Source organism: Choloepus didactylus, chromosome 20, assembly GCF_015220235.1.
Source record: "Choloepus didactylus isolate mChoDid1 chromosome 20, mChoDid1.pri, whole genome shotgun sequence".
Classification (NCBI taxonomy): Eukaryota; Metazoa; Chordata; class Mammalia; order Pilosa; family Megalonychidae; genus Choloepus; species Choloepus didactylus.
In genome coordinates this window covers 30,356,418-30,374,152 of record NC_051326.1, presented here as the reverse complement: position 1 = coordinate 30,374,152, position 17,735 = coordinate 30,356,418, and the positions used below count along the sequence as shown (strand labels likewise).

General features: G+C 33.7%; 1 protein-coding gene across 1 annotated transcript in view; it reads left to right on the top strand.

The window, feature by feature from the left end:
• The window catches only part of KCTD9 (potassium channel tetramerization domain containing 9), a 41,533-nt gene that overhangs the window by 12,033 nt on the left and 11,765 nt on the right, over window positions 1-17,735 (top strand). Inside the window, exons 2-9 of the mRNA XM_037813063.1 lie at window positions 3,916-4,037; window positions 5,906-5,949; window positions 9,753-9,849; window positions 10,471-10,529; window positions 10,734-10,862; window positions 14,252-14,319; window positions 14,406-14,501; window positions 15,199-15,348. Coding sequence (XP_037668991.1) covers window positions 3,916-4,037; window positions 5,906-5,949; window positions 9,753-9,849; window positions 10,471-10,529; window positions 10,734-10,862; window positions 14,252-14,319; window positions 14,406-14,501; window positions 15,199-15,348 — 765 coding nt within the window. The remainder of the gene's footprint in view (window positions 1-3,915; window positions 4,038-5,905; window positions 5,950-9,752; window positions 9,850-10,470; window positions 10,530-10,733; window positions 10,863-14,251; window positions 14,320-14,405; window positions 14,502-15,198; window positions 15,349-17,735) is intronic.

Here is a 17,735-nt window from a genome sequence, read left to right as displayed (position 1 = left end):
GATCTCAAATCAAAGACCTAATCTCACAACTGGAGAATCTAAAACAATAAGGGAAAACTAAACCCAAAGCAAGCAGAGGAAAGGAAATAAAGGTTAGAGCAGAGATAAATGAATTAGAGAATTAAAAAAAAAAACCAATAATATGGGGAAAATGTACCTATTACAAACTATGGACTAAACTTAACAGTAGTAACTTAATATTCTTTCATCAACAGTAACAAATGTACCACACCAATCCTTGAGGGGGGGGGTGGGGGGCAGTGATAGAAGGGATGGGATGTTTTGGGTTTTCTTTTCTTTTATCTTTTTTCTTTCTTTCTTTGGAGTGATGAAAGTGTTCTAAAATTTATTGTGATGATGAATGCACAACTATGGGATGATACTGTGAGCCACTGATTGTATACTTTGGATGGATTGTATGGTGTGTGAATATATCTCAATAAAATTGCATTTAAAAAACCAAAGCAATAGAATCAATGAAACCAATAGTTGATTCTTTGAAAAGATTCATAAAATGGACAAATCTTTATCTAGTCTGAAAAAGAAAAAAATGAGAGAAGATAAAAATAGTGTAAACTAGGAATGAAAGGGGACATTATTACCAACCCCACAAGATAAAGAGGTTTATAAGTGGATACTATGAGCAACTGATACTGTCACAAGGACAGACATATAGACCAATGGAATTGAATTGAGAGTTCGGGCATAAAACCTCACACCTTTGGCTAGTTGATCTTTGACAAGGATGCCAAGTCCACTCAATTGAGGAAGAATAGCCTCTTCAATGAGTGGGGCTGGGAGAACTGGATAGTCATATACAAAAGAACGAAGTTGGAGCCTTACCTCTCACCATATACAGAAACTAAATCAAAATGGATCCAAGACCTACCTATAAGAACCAAAACTATAAAATTCCTGGAAGACATAGGGAAACTTCTTCAAGACCCTGTGTTTAAAGAAACTTCTTCAAGACCTTGTGTTAGGAATAGTTTCTTAGACTTAACACCAAAAACATGAGCAACAAAAGAAAAAATAGATAATTGGTAGCCTAATAAAAATTAAAAATTTCTCTATATCAAAGGACTTTATCAAGAAAGTAAAATAACCTGTAGAAAGGGAGTAATACTTGGAAACTTTATATCTAATAAGGGTTTAATGTCTGGAATATATAAAGAACTACAACTCAAAAACAAAAAGACAACCCAATTAAAAAATGGGTAAAAGGATGGTGACCTGCTGGGCTCATGGCAGAAAACCCAGTGGCAATGTCCGGGAGCCAGGGTGGCAGAGGCAGGGTGGCCTGGGCTTGGCAGCCCTTCAGTTCCTGGTAAGTGGGTCCATGGTAAGTGCAGGAGCAGCAGCAGCAGAAGTGAGGCTCTGAGCTGGGGAAGCCATGTGGCCGGGTGACTGGAGGGAGGTTTATGGCCCAAAAAAAGGGAATTCTTTTCACCAGGCTATGGAGACTATTCAGTCACCAGGAACACAAAGTTATCATTCTTGGACTGGATAATGCAGGGAAAACTACTATCCTTAGACTATTTTCTATGAATGAAGTTTTACATACTTCCCCTACAATAGGAAGTAATGAAGAAGAGGTAGTTGTTAATACATATTTCCTAATGTGAGATATTGATGGCCAAGAATCTCTTTTTTTTTCTTTCTGGAACACTTAATACACTAACACTGAGTTTGTAACAGTTTTTATGGACAATACAGACAGAGAAAGGATTTCTGTAACAGGAGAACTATAAAATATTAGTACATGAGGACATAAAAGCTGGATTGCTGATTTTTGCTAATAAAGATGTTAAAGAATTTGTGACTGAAGCAGAAATCTCCCAGTTTTTGAAACCAACTTCTGTTAAAGATCACCAGTAGCATATCCAGGCATGCTGTGTTCTTTCAGGTGAGGGATTGTGTCAAGGACTTGAACGGATGATGTCATGATGTTAGATTAGGTGATATCTACTGACCTCTTCTCATAGACTTTGTATAAATAAAGTGTTGGACTTTACCTGAAAGCTGCAAAAATGAATAATTTAGACATATTTGTAAGAAATTGAATTAAACTTTTTCTATAAGAAAAATTAAGACAAGACCACTTATTTGAAAACAAAGATGAAGTCTCACTTTCCAATTTGCTTTCTCATTAGTTCCTTCCAAAGTAAGGTCTTAAAGCTGTAGTTGACATTTTTATTATAATGAATCCTCTTAGGACATTGTGTAGCCTGTGGTAAATATAAAGGGAGAGAGAAGATATTGTTAACTTTAAGAGCTTTATTATTATTATAATCCTCCCCAGTTGAATGCTGTTCTCTTCTTGTTCCATTAAGTCAAAATACAAATCAGCACAGACACTCAGTTTCCAATATTTTAAGGTATAATATTATTTATGAAAAATATTTTGCATAAGGTTATTGTGGTGGTTTAAAGCTATTTATGTACCCCAGAAAACATGTTCTTAAATTTAATCCTTTCTTATGAGTGTGAACCCATTGTAAGTAGGACCTTTTGATGAGGTTACTTCAATTAGGGTATGACCCACCTCAAGATGAGTTTTAATCCTTTTACTAGAGTCTTTCTTAAGAAAATAAAATTCAGATACATAGAGAGGAAACCACAGAAGGAAGAAGCTTATATGGAACCCAGAGGAGAAGGAAGAGAACAGGAGACGCTGCCATGTGCTATGCTATGTAACAAGCTAAGGACAAAGAGTCACTAGCAGCCAGCTCTAGAACACCTGTCACCTACACAGCCCTCCTCTGGCCTTCCAGCCTTCTGGTCCTATTAGGAGGAGACAGTTGGAATCTGATCACTCTGCTTTTGAAACATTGCACACTCCTATATTAGTGAGCTCCCTCCATGCCATACTCTTCACTCCATTTCTTTAACTAAAATTTAAATGTCTACTATAGGCAAGTTGCTGGTGAACAAAGAACCATCTTCAGTTCTCATTTTATAGGGCACCTTTATACAATATCCTAGGAAGTCAGTTAACTTCATGCTTCATATTCAGCTCCTCATCTACTTTTTATCCATAACTTTCAAAGGTCCTGATTGATAATGGTATAACTATCAACTTAGTGACTGGGAACCTATAATTACTATTATGACCAGAGCACAAAATTCACCTACACGTTGAGATTCTCAACCCCTAGTTAAGTAGTTGCCTGTATCTTGTACGTGTATTAAATTGTGCCTAATTCAAAGCAGGACAGATCAATTCATTGTTAGTCACCTGTTTGCTTTAGTTTAGAGAGTTAGGTGCTCAAATCTGGTTTTTATAAAACAATGAGTAGAAGTAGTTTTTGAAGAATTAAGTAAATGAGGTGGGAAGTTATTAACATTTATAATGGTAGTTGATGTAAATGATACATAAACAACAGCAAATCATTCATGTTTTAAAAATTAACCATTTCTATAACAAAGGGATAGGTTAAAGCAAACAAAAATGAGGATTTAATATGTCCTAGGCACTTTGCTAAACTTATCATGTATCAACTCATTTCATCATAGAACCATATGAGATAGATGCTACTGTTTTCTTCATTTATAGATAAGGCAATGCAAGTAGAAAGAGGTCGAGTAATTTGTCTCAAGTTGACAGCTAGAAAATGTCAGAATCTGAATTCAAATTCAGGTCTAATTTTTTAATTAGGGTACAATTTAGTTATACGTTAAGATTATCAATCGATTTTGTTCAGAGACAATTTCTTATTCTTTAGTTTTGGATATCAGCAGTGTTAGCCACCATGTAAATATTTAAGTCATAGCAAAAGGGACAATGTTAAGAACTTGAAATCTCCTTTTATGTGATAAACTGATTTTTTTATTTCTCTTTATAGTGTGATGGGTTGTAATTTGCGAGTGACAAAATTCATTATATAAGTTCAAATTAATCTGGTGTGTTTACAGGTGGTTGCTGTGTATGGAACTTTATCTGATTTGCTTTCTGTGGCCAGCAGTAAACTCGGCATAAAAGCCACCAGTGTGTATAATGGGAAAGGTGGACTGATTGATGATATTGCTTTGATCAGGTAACTTTCACCTTTTATAAGCAGTCAACTCAGAGTGTGCCCTTGGCTTCTTAGTGCTATGTTGTTTCCCTTAAGAAGTAATTTAATCACTGTTAAGAATACAGGATTTTGCCAAGCGATTGCCTAGAATTGGTCTATAGAATTTTAATCAGTTGGGACTATGGCATAGTGCTCAGATAGAAATCCTCAGTATATTTCAGTAAACTGATAGCCATATATAAACTATGCAGAAAGACTATGAAGAATTTATTCTTTATGTTACTAGAGATAGATTTAAGGCTTGCATTTTTTAAGTTAAAAATACAATTGATCTCTTTATTTTATATGCCATCTGCTTATGGTTAAGTTCACTTCCTAAGAATGCTATGGATTTTATATACTTTGCAGAGACCTATTTCTGTGAAAACTTGCTAAATATTATGATACAATTTGAAGTAGAGTTATGTCACCAGTAATCCACCATGATAGTGGTGTGTTTGTTTGTTTAGTTTGTTTTGTTTTTAATAACAGGCTGTTTTATCTCCTTTAAACAAGTTTCCAGTTGACCTTCCTCCATCCTTAAAGGATCATAGAATTTGGGAGCAGGAAGAGATTTAACAAAGAAGATGGGGGAGGAAACACAGATAAATTACTGACCATGTTCCAGCTATCTTATAATTGCTTTGCCTGATTTATCCCATTCAATTGGTAAAGCATGGTTTCCTTTGTTGATTGTGTGACAACAATAATGATCTAAATTTTAATAGTATATATAAAGCTGGTCTGGGTTTGAATGAACTTTCAATATAGTATACTGCCCTAGAAGTTAATCAGTTCCAGTCCTTTTGTGTTACAAATGAGGAGCTGAAGCATCTGAGGAGTGACTTACCGAGGTCATACAACTTAGTAGTTGATTTGTATTCATGAAATGAAAAAATATTTTCCTACTAATCTAAAACAGTTAACTGGCATGGTGAGCAAGTGGAATATGTTATAGACTGCATTTCAGATCCAGATAAATTAGGAGAATTTCTTAGTTTTTCTGTATCCATCTCCTAAATTCTTTTGGTTTCTATGGATAATTGAGTCACACCGTTGAATGATATATGTGAACCTGATTTTCTCCGTAACAAACACGGACTCTGCTTCTAAGAAAAATGTAATGTATTCCTGTGATGTCTTACAGGAAATAAAAACTTCTAAAACATAAAAAGTCATAACTGAAGACTTCTGAGCTATAAAATCTCTACCTTTTAAACAGTTTGTGGTTCATGGTATATTCTTTAATCACTTATTTATATTAATGGTTTGGGAGGAGGGCAGAGGGATATACACTGATAATTCAGAGTTGTGTGTTACGCCCAATCATTTACATTTGTGTTGCAGTGGGCAAGTGTTTACAGCAGTTACTTTTCCAATTATATTTTTCCTAGATTTATTATGAAAATTTATTTGCATTTCCAAAGCACACAGCTGCTGATTATTTGGGAGAAAGCCCCAATAATTTATTTACCACTAAAGAATTAAAATAAAGCAAAAAAAAGAAGAATTGTCTATCACTTTATCCTTTGAACCTTCGAACATGACAGGACAGCCTTCCATTGATGAGAAATCTGAATTCAAATAATTTGTATAGTGGGCTTTTTTTTTTTTCATTTCAAAGGTACTTTCATGTGCATGATCTTATTGGAATTTAAATCCAGATATAGCCAGTTAAGTTAGGGTGTTAAACATAGCACTAGAGACTTAGATAGTTAGCTTCTTTGCATTATAGATTTACAGCAAGACCTATCTTCTACATAGTTTGAAGGAGTAGTTACTATAGTCAGCAGATAATTAATGTGATTACTGGATTTTGATGTTGGCTTTTTAAATTTTGATTTCCCCAGGGATGATGATGTTTTGTTTGTGTGTGAAGGAGAACCCTTTATTGGTAAGTGACTCCCTTAAAAGCCAATTTTGTCTTCCAAAATAAGAAGATGAAATGGTAAATATTTTACATGAGGTTATTAAGCTTAATATTTAAAAGGATCTATTGGCAGTATTCAGATTTTCATACTTCTTTTGAAACTTCTTCAGGTTAGAAGTTGGAAGAGCTCCTCCTCCACAAGGCTGAAATTCAGACCTTATTAGGAATGTGGCTGTAGCTCATTGGTCCAAAGAGGGAGAGATGGGCTTGTGAGCAGGAAACTGCCCATTGGGGTGTCAGCAAAACTTGCTAGAGGATGAGTGTCACTAGGCCAGCCATGCCATAGGCTCAAAAAGAAAACTAGGGAGAGAAGCCCCTTCTTCCTGCAGTGTCCCTACTGACAAAACCTAACATTGCACCAGCTGGAAAAGGAGTAATGTTTACCAGGTCTAGCTCCAATATCACGAATCAGAAATGGATAGTTTTGAAGCTTAGAGACAAGAAATTGACAACTGCCACATCCATAGAAGGTTGGCCCAGGGTTAGGTGACAGAGCCCAAGCAAGGTAAAGAGTGTTCATGTGATGTGTGCTGGCAGGGTGTAAGGAGCCCAGTATGGGGTGTCAGACCACAAGGAAGGTGAGGAGGGAATCCATGTATGGAGCAGAGTTAAAAGCCAAGTAGCATGTGTAGGGCATTCACATGTAGAGGTAGAGCAGCATGAAGAGTCATATCTCAAACAGGGTGAAGATGGGTGTTTGGTTTGCTAATGCTACCGGAATGCAATATACCAGAAATGGGCTGGCTTTTACAATAGTAATTTATTAGTTACAAATTTACAGTCCTAAGGCCATGAAAACGTCCCAATTAAGACATCAATAGGATGATACCTTTTCTGAAGAAAGGGAGGTAGCATCTAGGGTTCCTCTGTCAGATAGCAAGGCACAAGGCTAGTGTCTGTTTGTCCTTTTCTACCCAGTTTCGTTGCTTTCAGGTTCTGGCTTTGGTGGCTCTTTAAGTTTCTGTGGGTCCTTGCTTGCTTCTCCAGGGCTTTTCTCTCTCCGAACTTCTCTGGATGTTTCTCTTTAAACTCTCTGGGCTTTTTCTGTGTTATTTATCCTCTTATAAAGGACTCCAGTAAAGGATTAAGACCCAACTTGAATTGGGTGGGTCACATCTCAATTGAAACAACCTAATCAAAAGATCCCACCCATAATAGTTCTGCACTCACAGGAATGGATTAAAAGAACATGTCCTTTTCTGAGGTACATAACAGCTTCAAACCAGCACAGTGGAGTCTATGTATAATTAAAGAGATTTATAATAATGGAAGCAAGATTTCTCACTGTCAGAGAAGGGAGCTACAGATATGGAAAGGAAGGAAATTAGAATGAACCCTATGGTGTTGGATTGGATTTGGAAGTATCAGTGTAAACTCTTGGTTTTCAGTAGATAGATAGGTATGTAAGTAGGTAAGTAGTTAGTTCACTCTATATTGGTCTCCAGTATAGATATATAGATATAAAAATAAATATAGATATAAGTGTATGTACATATACGCATATATGTATTCTCTAGTTCTGTGTATTATGAGGGCCTTGGAGCAGCAACACCCCAAGAGCAATAAGCACACCTAATACCCAGACCTTTATAAATAATACATTATCACATATATATGATAAAAAGCTTATATATCATATATTATGTAATATATAGATAAATAAAATATTTCATGTATTTGTACTAATACTGCCAGTTTATATACAGGATTATAAGGGTTTTACTTAACTCTTCTGTCTTACATCTATGTCTCCTTTCGTCAACATCAATAACCCTGGTTCTCAAGGACAGAAAGTGAATGATAGAATTATCATCACGAAACTACTCACTTACTTCATCCCACACAAGACACATAAAAATGTCAGAATAATAATCCCAATATTTTCAGTGCCAATATAATTACTAAAAACAAACTATTTTTCACATGTTCATTTCTTCTTCCCTTACTTAAAAGATAATTATCCTGTTTCTGCATTGTCATAATATATAGCCATTATATACTATATTCCACCCTTAGAACCCTCATTTAGTCTTACTCCTTCAAGTGTTTTTAATACATTCCTCCAGTCCTTAAGCTGATGTCTCTGGTGGTCACCTGAAATTTGCTCTCTATGGATTCCTCAGAAAGGACTTATGAGAATATTCTCTAATATTTGCAAGTTCGTAACAGTTTGTAGCTTTTATACTTGAAAGTCATTTTGGCTGGATATCAAATCGTATGTTAAAACTTAATCAAATTGTAAACTTTAACTATGTGTAGTTTATTGTGTGTCAATTATACCTTAATGAAACTGTTAAAAATCCTTGGTTCACATTTTCTTTATTTATATATCTGAAATATGTTACTCCATTTTATTTGGCATAAAGTGTTGGAGTTGAAATATCTGATGACAATCTGAACTTCTTTCTTTTATAAGATTAAATATTTTTCCTAGGTTATCCAAAGGATTTTTTTCTTTCTTTAAAGTACAGCCATTATAGTATAGTATGTCTTGGTGTTCTGGTTTATTCTGAGTTGATTTTCTCAACTCAGAATACATGGTACATGGTGGACCCTTCCAATATGGAATTGCAGATCATTTTTTCAACTTCAGTAAAGTTTTCTTGATTTTAAATTATTTATTTTGTACCTTGTGTTTATTTTCGCTCTTCTTTGAAACCTTCCATTACCTTCTTTTCATCTCTTCCTTTTTTTTTTTTTTTTTTTGATTTTTGAAACTATCCTCTTTTTCACCTTTTGTTTACCATAAGGCATTATCTGTTGTTTTTACTCATTTTTGTGTTTCTTCCAGTTGAGTCTTCATTTCTAAGATTTTTTTTCTTTTATTTCTAATTTTCTGAATTCTTGTACCTAATTTCTGAATTTTGTCATTCTGGTTTATGTCATTCTTTCATGTCTTGTATCATTTACTTCTTTTAGCATGATTTGGAATATCAGATTATAGTTTTCTTCTATTTTGTGGGCATTTCTTTCTGGCATGTTTTCGTTGCTTATATGGATATAATTCTACTCAGTATTATTTTCTTTTATTCCTTTGATAACTTTGATGGGATTCTGCCTCAATCCTTTTCTTTTGCTCATTTTTACATGAAATTAGTTTTCCTTAACGTAGGAAGGGAAGGCTAACTTAGGAAAGTTTTTCTAGTGTTATGTCTCTAGATTTCCCTCTTCCATTGTTCTTTGTGAAGTGTTTAAGAATATATATTTTGGTCTCAGACATCCTCGACTTTTACCTGAACTACTTTCTCTTTTATCTCTATTGTCTCTGCCCTCCTTAACCTGAATTCTGTTCTCAACATCTTATCCCCTATATGGGGTTTTGTCCTAGAAGGAAGGTTTAGCTTATTGGTTTTGAGAGTTAATTTACTGCTCCTTCAGATCTTACTGCAAACTACTTCTATCACCCACTTTTGGAGTGGGCATATTCCTCCCATTTTCAGTCTGCTGTTCTCAAATAGAGTTGCTGAGCTTTGAAGTGAATGTACATTGATTACTTTGGAATTCTCAGGTTCATCACATGCCCTCTTTCTTCTCTCTGCTTTTTCCTTCACAGATGCTGAAATTATCCTGCTCTTATAATTGTCATTGTTTATATACGAATACCTATCAACTAGTTTTGTTTTAGATACTGTCTATGGGTTTGGGTTTTGCTACCTTAGTAACTCCACTGTAGTTTTATGCATGTATTTGGTTTGAAAAATTATGCCATTGCTCTCTTCCCAGAATCCCCAATCTTAATATTTTTATTATTTCTACATGTCCTCTAGATCCTCAGACAGATTCTAAACCACCTGAAGGGCCGACAGGATGCCACACAGACTGGCTAACATTAAATGTTGGAGGGCGGTACTTTACTACTACACGGTAGGTACGTGTATGTGTGTGGGTATGAGAGAAAGAGAGAGAAAGGCTGTCATTTATTCTTTCCTTCTATTTGCCATTTTTCTTAAGAAATATTCAAATGCTTTTGAAATGTGCAATGTGATCTGAAACCAATTTTTAGAAAGATTTTTTTAAAGGAAAAAAGTGGAAAATGGTTCACAGGTCATAACAGAAAAAGCATGTAAAGCATGAATTTAATGTTTTAGAACATGCTTTTTAGATATCAAGTAATATACACGCAATACAAGTAAAAATTAACAATATTGAAACTTGTAGAGAATACAACTCCTTATTTTAAAGGGACCAGAAAAATGTATGTTTTGAAGATCAAGAATATTGTGATACAATAGCTAGCTGTAAGGGTAAGTTAGTATTTAAATTAAAGGAAGCTAAATCAAGATTTAAATCAAAGGAATTGCCATATTAGAAGGGATTTTGATAAATGGCAACTTATTGCACGTTTTTGTTTCCCAGCATTATTCCTACCAGGTTATAGCATGCATCTTTTTTGAGAGAGCAGCTGAGATCGAGTATACTCTTGACTTAAATATGTTTCTTTATAAAGACAAATGGAGAAATCAATTTTTTTCCCTGAATTCTTAGGAGCACTTTAGTGAATAAAGAACCTGATAGTATGCTGGCCCACATGTTTAAAGACAAAGGTGAGTATAGCACATTGTTTTCATATTTTGTGTGATCTATTTGTGTCTGTTTTAACTCTATAACTCCTGTCCTTCTGTATTTTTTAATGATATCAATAATTTTTACAAGGGTAAAGCTTACTAGTATAGTATATAATTTTTATTCCATAAATTTGTAACTGTTTTTGTTTACGGGAGACTTTCTTCATTTTAATGGTAACACAGATGTCTGGGGAAATAAGCAAGATCGTAGAGGAGCTTTCTTAATTGACCGAAGTCCTGAGTACTTTGAACCCATTTTGAACTATTTGCGTCACGGACAGCTCATTGTAAATGATGGCATTAATTTATTAGGTGAGTTTTCAATAAAATTTCTTAAATTTGTGTAAGTTTAGGATTTTTAGTTTGTTTTTAAATTACCTGGTAACATACTATATTTTCTTAAAATGAAAGTATATCTTTTCCATTTTTTAAACTTAATGTTTTTCACACATATATATATATATATATATATATATATATATATATATATATATCAGTATATAAAGATATATATAGCACAGGTAGGTAGTCTTTCAGATAGTCTTTGCATTTATGGATATATGGCTAACCCTTAAATTTCAACTTTAGACTCTCTATAGATTTAGATTCTGTCACATGGGATTTTAAATGATTTTTTTTTTTTTTTTCAAAATAAAATTTTGACTGTGATTTGGCTTCAAATTTTGGATCTTACCATTATATTGAGAAGTAGAGTGCTCAGAGGGAAACCATGCTTTGGAGTCATAAGGCTTAGAGTCTCAACTCTACAACTTCCTAGATTAAATTAGGAAAGTTACTTTTTCCTCTCTGAACTCCTTTTGAAAAATGGGTGTTAAAAATACTCTCATCCATACCTACTTCTCAAGATTTTTCTGAAGGTTCATGGAGAGGATGTAAATGAAAGCCCCTATAAAGCATATTCAAAAATTTATAGGCCCCCAATGAATTAGGGCTAATGTTAGTACTTAAGGGGCGGTAGGGATTGTGGCTATTGTGAGTGCACATGCCTACTCAGCTTCAGTAGACTGTTGCCATGTGGAATGTGGACTTAGGGTGCCGGAGCCTTGATTTTTTTTTTTTTTTTAAATAGCTGGAAATCTGAAATATTATATAAAATTTTCTGATTTTGGAAACATTACATGCTTGAGCTGCCATTTTATGATCTCTGTAATAAAATACAAAATACTCAACAGTTGTTATTGTTGCTTTATTAAACTTTATATTCCTTTAAAGTTTACCAATTGCAAGGAAAAAAACATTATTTTATTTTTTCAATTACCTTCATTACTCTTCATAACTAAATTTTTATTGCTTTGTTTAAACTTTCTACTAAAACTGTTGCTTTAAACCCTATATTACCTTTTTTTATTTCATTCATTCTGCAGAAATTTTTTTTAAATGATCCACTCTCGTAGAAATTCTTTTCTTTTCATTACCTGTATTGCTCTACATCTTATTTCACTTTAATGGCCACCTTCTTCTCCTGAGTACATTTTGAATCTCAGCTTTAGATGTCCTAATAACTACTTAAAAGTTAATATGGGAGAATACCTCATTTAGCTTTTTCATTCCTTCCATTTTAATTTTCCTTGTATCATTGATAGCACTACGTATCTTCCCTGCCAAGAGAACAACATGCTCTTTCAGATTTCTGCAATCCATTGTCTACAAGTTGCCCCAAATAATTAATGCACTTCAAAAGAATCTACAGTAATTTATTTTTCTTCCCACTTACTTATATGGTTTTAATTCCTGCTGTCTCTAACTTGTACTTTCATCAGTGAATATTTTTTTATTTACCTTATTTCCTTTTGTTGCCTGCCTTTAATGATCTCTTTTTCCACTGAACCATGTCATCCCTTCTTTCACTGGTCTTCAGAACTCTCTTCCATGACTGCAGTCAACTTTTCCCTACCATCTAGCTAAATTCCATCTCAATCCAATTATTCTGTTAACCTGAGTACTTTTCTAGCATTTCAATATATTTTCCCTGAAGCAGACATAAATTTTCTGAACCCTAATTTGATATAGTAAAAACAGAATTGTCTTCAAAACATAAAATTTAATGATAATCATAGCAATGATTGAGAATTTATGAAGTGCCAGGCATTATACCAAAAATATGCATTATCTCTTTTAATATTTCTAACAACTTTATGAGGAAGGTATTAACATCTCTTTCACAAATGTGAAAACTTACGTTGAGGGAGAGAGATTTAGTAATTTCTTTTGGAACAAAATGGTAGAGAGTGGCAGAACGGGGTTTCAAATTTAGATTTGACTGGTGCTAATGGAAGATACACTGAATATTACTTCCTTTCCTCAACTGTCCTCTATGGATGTCTTTTATATTTTTAAGACTTTTCTGGAAGTTTTTAGAAAAAAATGCTTCCCACAATTGCTGAGACATTCTGCTTTACTCAGATGATCTTGGCAAACAGAACAAGGCCCAAACCCCTTTTATGGTGGGTTTCTACCTGGGACAGTATGCCTGCCCCTTCATGAGGAATGCAGAGATTGAGTCACTCTGATATGGACTGGAAAGCATAATGCCAGAGTGACTACTGAGTGATATGCTGTAAATTAGGTGACCTTTATTTGGCAATTAGAATACTGGAGGTGGAGTTTGGGTTTTTCTAGAAAAGATAATATTCTTCCCAAATAACCACTTGTAGCTTTCTGTATCTCTATCTAATTATGTTTCTGATTCAGTATTTCCCTTACATATTTATTACCCTTATTAATAGGGAACACTTTGAAGGGAGGGATTATGACTTTTTATTTTCTTTGTAATTCCTGAGTCCTCAGTAGTTTTTTACCAAGTAGATTCAGCTAACTAAGGACTGAAGCCTGTATTTAAAAGATAATGGATTTCAAATTTATTCCCACATACTCTGATGAAGTTTTTCACCACATTAAGAAAAGTAAATGATAGGTGAAATCTCTGTTATCATTTAGAAATAGTTTTTGATTGATTCTCCTATAAGAAAGGTTTTGGAGTTATACTTTTGACTTTTCTTATGTAGTTAACTTACTTTTATTCATTTCCGTAATTTTCTGGTTCTGTAAGTGTAGATATTTGTGACAAACCTATTCATTTCTGCTCCATTAAAAAGTCAATGAAATGTAAGGATTAGGTAAACTAATGATTTTTATTGGATTAACAATCAAATCACTAAAATAATTATTCTACAACTGCGATATTAGGATTTCTTGCTTCTGGCCTATTTAAAGCAATTACCAGATGAATCTTTTTAAGAAATAAAAATTCTTTTAGTAATGCCAAAAAAAAAAAAAAAATAGATTGGGGTGATGAAGTCATAACTATATGATGGTACTGTGAACAGCTGATTGTACACCGTAGATGATTGTATGGTATGTGAATATATCTCAATAAAATTGAATTAAAAAAAATTAAAAAAATAAAGCAATTACCAGAAATAATTTTGATATATGGAAGACTTTTATTCTAATTAATTAGCTTTCTTTTTTTTTCCTTTTGCAGCAGGTAAACTATTTAGAAAAACCTTCTTTTACATATTTAAAAATATTCTATATTTATGTTCCAAACATAAATTATTTTTCTCTTTGTTGAGTACTCGTTGAATTTCAGTTCCACTGTAAGGATTTATCATAAAGAATTCTATAAACATTAAAATGAATAGGTTTCTGTAAAAGTCAAATAATATTTTTTCTGATAGGTGTGTTAGAAGAAGCCAGATTTTTTGGTATTGACTCACTGATTGAACACCTTGAAGTGGCAATAAAGGTAAAGATTTTTTTATATTAGCAGATATTGCATTTATTGTAGCTATCCCCCAAAATGTCTCACTAATTTCTAATATCTATTTCAAGAATTCTCAACCACCAGAGGATCATTCACCAATATCCCGAAAGGAATTTGTCCGATTTCTACTAGCCACTCCAACTAAATCAGAATTGCGTTGCCAGGTAATTAAATCAGACTTTTACATGAGTTATTAGTATTTATGAATAATGTTTTACAGTCTTTGGGACTTTTCTTTTTTTGCTTTATTTTCGTTTATCATGAAAGATATAATTTAATTATGGATCATAATGTTTATTTAATCACAAAATGGTTAGCATAGAAGAGGTGAAATAGCCATTTTATTTTCTAATTATTTCTTATGTTGCAGATTTTGAGTAGTGCATTGAAATTACAGCAGTTAAAATAAAAATCCAATTGTTCAGTTACTATACATAGACAGTGGCAGATATTTTTACTTTTACATATTATAGTATATTTTCAAAACCAAAATGCTTATTTCTTAATAAAACGCTCTTGAATTATGGAATTAATAAGATAATTTCAATATATTCAGGCTTACCTAAAATAACACTTATTGACAGATTTGTGATTAACAAAGATCCTTCTTTAGAAACTTCTGCACATAAATTAGGTGTAGCCAGGCTGCATTCTACTATATGTTAAATAGAGTTCCTTTTAGCAGTAATCCATTAAAGATACTTATTTTATGTATTTAAGTTCCTTTGATCATGTTTTATAATAAATTCTAAATGATTGAACTTCAGTTGCTTTTAAAAACTTGGTAGTTAGCTATAATAATTAAATTTAATAGAAACAGATTGCTTAAATATTTTGACCATTTGTGTTTTTTAATTTTAGGGTTTAAACTTCAGTGGTGCAGATCTTTCTCGTTTGGACCTTCGATACATTAATTTCAAAATGGCCAATTTAAGCCGCTGCAATCTTGCCCATGCTAATCTCTGCTGTGCAAATCTTGAACGAGCTGATCTCTCTGGCTCAGTGCTTGATGTAAGAATCATTTTTGGTTAAAAGAAAAAATTACATTTTTAGTCTATTTAGAAGAGTATCAAAGAGCAGGAATTATCTGTCTCTTACTGGAGTGTTTACTTGAAAACAGTATACTAAACTGATGATAAAACTTAAGGCTCTGAAAATGAAATAGGTTGTTTTTGCTACTTTGACATCCTTGATTAAACATAGCCCAGGAAGGCTTAGCAACTAATAAAAAGTTAGATCACAGTCTCAATTAGTGTACTTTATTTATCAGGGCTTCTATAAAACTAAAAATGTCCTTTGAAATCTATTCAGCCTTATTTTTGGAATAGGAAATTGTTATTGCTCTAGAGGTATTTGGCAGAGAAATTTTTAAGTAAATATGCTATGCATGAATCTGTGGGAGTTAACATTTTAATGACTCCCTCTCTCTCTAGATATATAAATGTATGCACATGTATATATGTTTGTGTATATATGGATATGTATATACTCATGTAACAATTACCTGTGTTGATTTGAGGTTGGAGGACATATGCAGAACCAGTGGTGAAATCCATGAACTTGTAACAACTTTAAGCTCCTTAATATCGAGGTCCATGTCTTTATACCTTTTGACTTACCAGCACCTAGTACAGCACCTTGCTTTTGGTAGTTATTCGGTAAATCTGTACTGAATTATCATAATTTTTGTTTATTCCTTAGTTGCAGCCTGTTTTTCCGTGCAGCTTATATCAGAGCTAGTAACAAAATCAGTTACTTTCATGCGCTTGTTCCTTCTTACAATGAAGGTTCAAATCGGTAGCAAAATAGTCAAAAGACTAACAGCACAAGGAAAAAAAGGACTTGGTCTTTAAATAATAAAATGTTTTGAGGCAGCTTGGCTTGTTTTTGTTAAGGACAGAAAAGATAAAAAAATAAAACAGACTGGATCAATCAATACAGCTAGGTTTTTTTTGTTATTATTATTATCATTTTTAATACAACTAGTTTTGAGTTCTATTTAATCATAGTATTACTGTGAACCTGAGCCATAATTTTCTTATGTAAAATAAGACTCATAATACTTGTGCTTCCCATATCACTTTAGGTGATGGTCAAATATACATGGAAAAGTACTTGATAAACCAAAGTGCTATAGAATTGTAAGGTTTATTATGAAGAATAAAAATGGCTCATGTTGAAGAGTCATTGCCCAGAATGGGTAGGCTGTGCGAGTCAAAACTCATTTCTAATTGTCCTTGGCATTTGAGGATGGCTGCTAATTAATAGCCATGTGTATACAGTGTCTGCAAAATAAGATGCTTGCAAGAACTCTGCCACATAGGACTTACCTGATAGTTCTTGTTGAACTTCTCACCCAGTTTATACTTTGCTTCTTTCTCTCATGGTCTGTGAATTTTTTTCCATAGGAATGATCCAATTCTGCTCTAAACCAAGGTGATCTCTCAGTTCTTGTCACGGTTAAGCAGTCTGTATCTGTGCCACACTCTTCTGGCAGCATACTTTAAAGTGTTTCTCCTACATGCTCTGCCTGTTCTTATTGATATTTTCTTGCTGCATAGAAGCTGATGTAATAATTCAGCTCTTTACTATCCATTGAATATTTCCAGTCCAAGACTTATAGCATGGTAAGAGCTCTAAGGGACCTTAACGATTATTTAGATATGACCCTGTTGTTTTACAGATTGAGAAACTGAGTCCTGGAAACTTGCCCAAAGCCAAATGGCTAGTTTATTGCAGAGCTGGAACTAGAATCTAAAGCATGGGTTTTCTTTTCCTGTTTCTTTTTTTAATGACTTTTTTTTGGAAAACATATAAAAAAAATAGAATAGTATAGTAAATCTCTACTATACCTCCATCACCCACTTTCAACAAATATCAACACAGAATCAATTTTGTTTCATATATACCAGCACCAGATCCTGTGGGTTCAGTTCCAGACCACTGCAATAAAGTGAATATTGTAATAAAACGAGTCACACAAATTTTTTGGTTTCCAGTACATTTAAAGGTTCTTTTTGTAATGTTCCTAGCAAATTTTTGCTTTCTGTTCTAGTTTGCTAATGCTGCCAGAATGCAAAACAGCAGAGATGGACTGGCTTTTATAAAACGGGGTTTATTTGGTTATACAGTTACAGTCTTAAGACCATAAAGTGTCCAAGGTAACACATCAGCAATCAGGTACCTCCACTGGAGGATGGCCAATGGTTTCTGGAAAACCTCTGGTAGCTGGGAACGCACATGGCTGGCATCTGCTCCAAAGTTCTGGTTTCAAAATCGCTTTCTCCCAGGACGTTCCTCTCTAGGCTGTAGTTCCTCAAAAATGTCACTCTTAGTTGTACTTGGGATAGTTGTCCTCTCTTAGCTTCTCCGGAGCAAGAGTCTGCTTTCAACGGCCG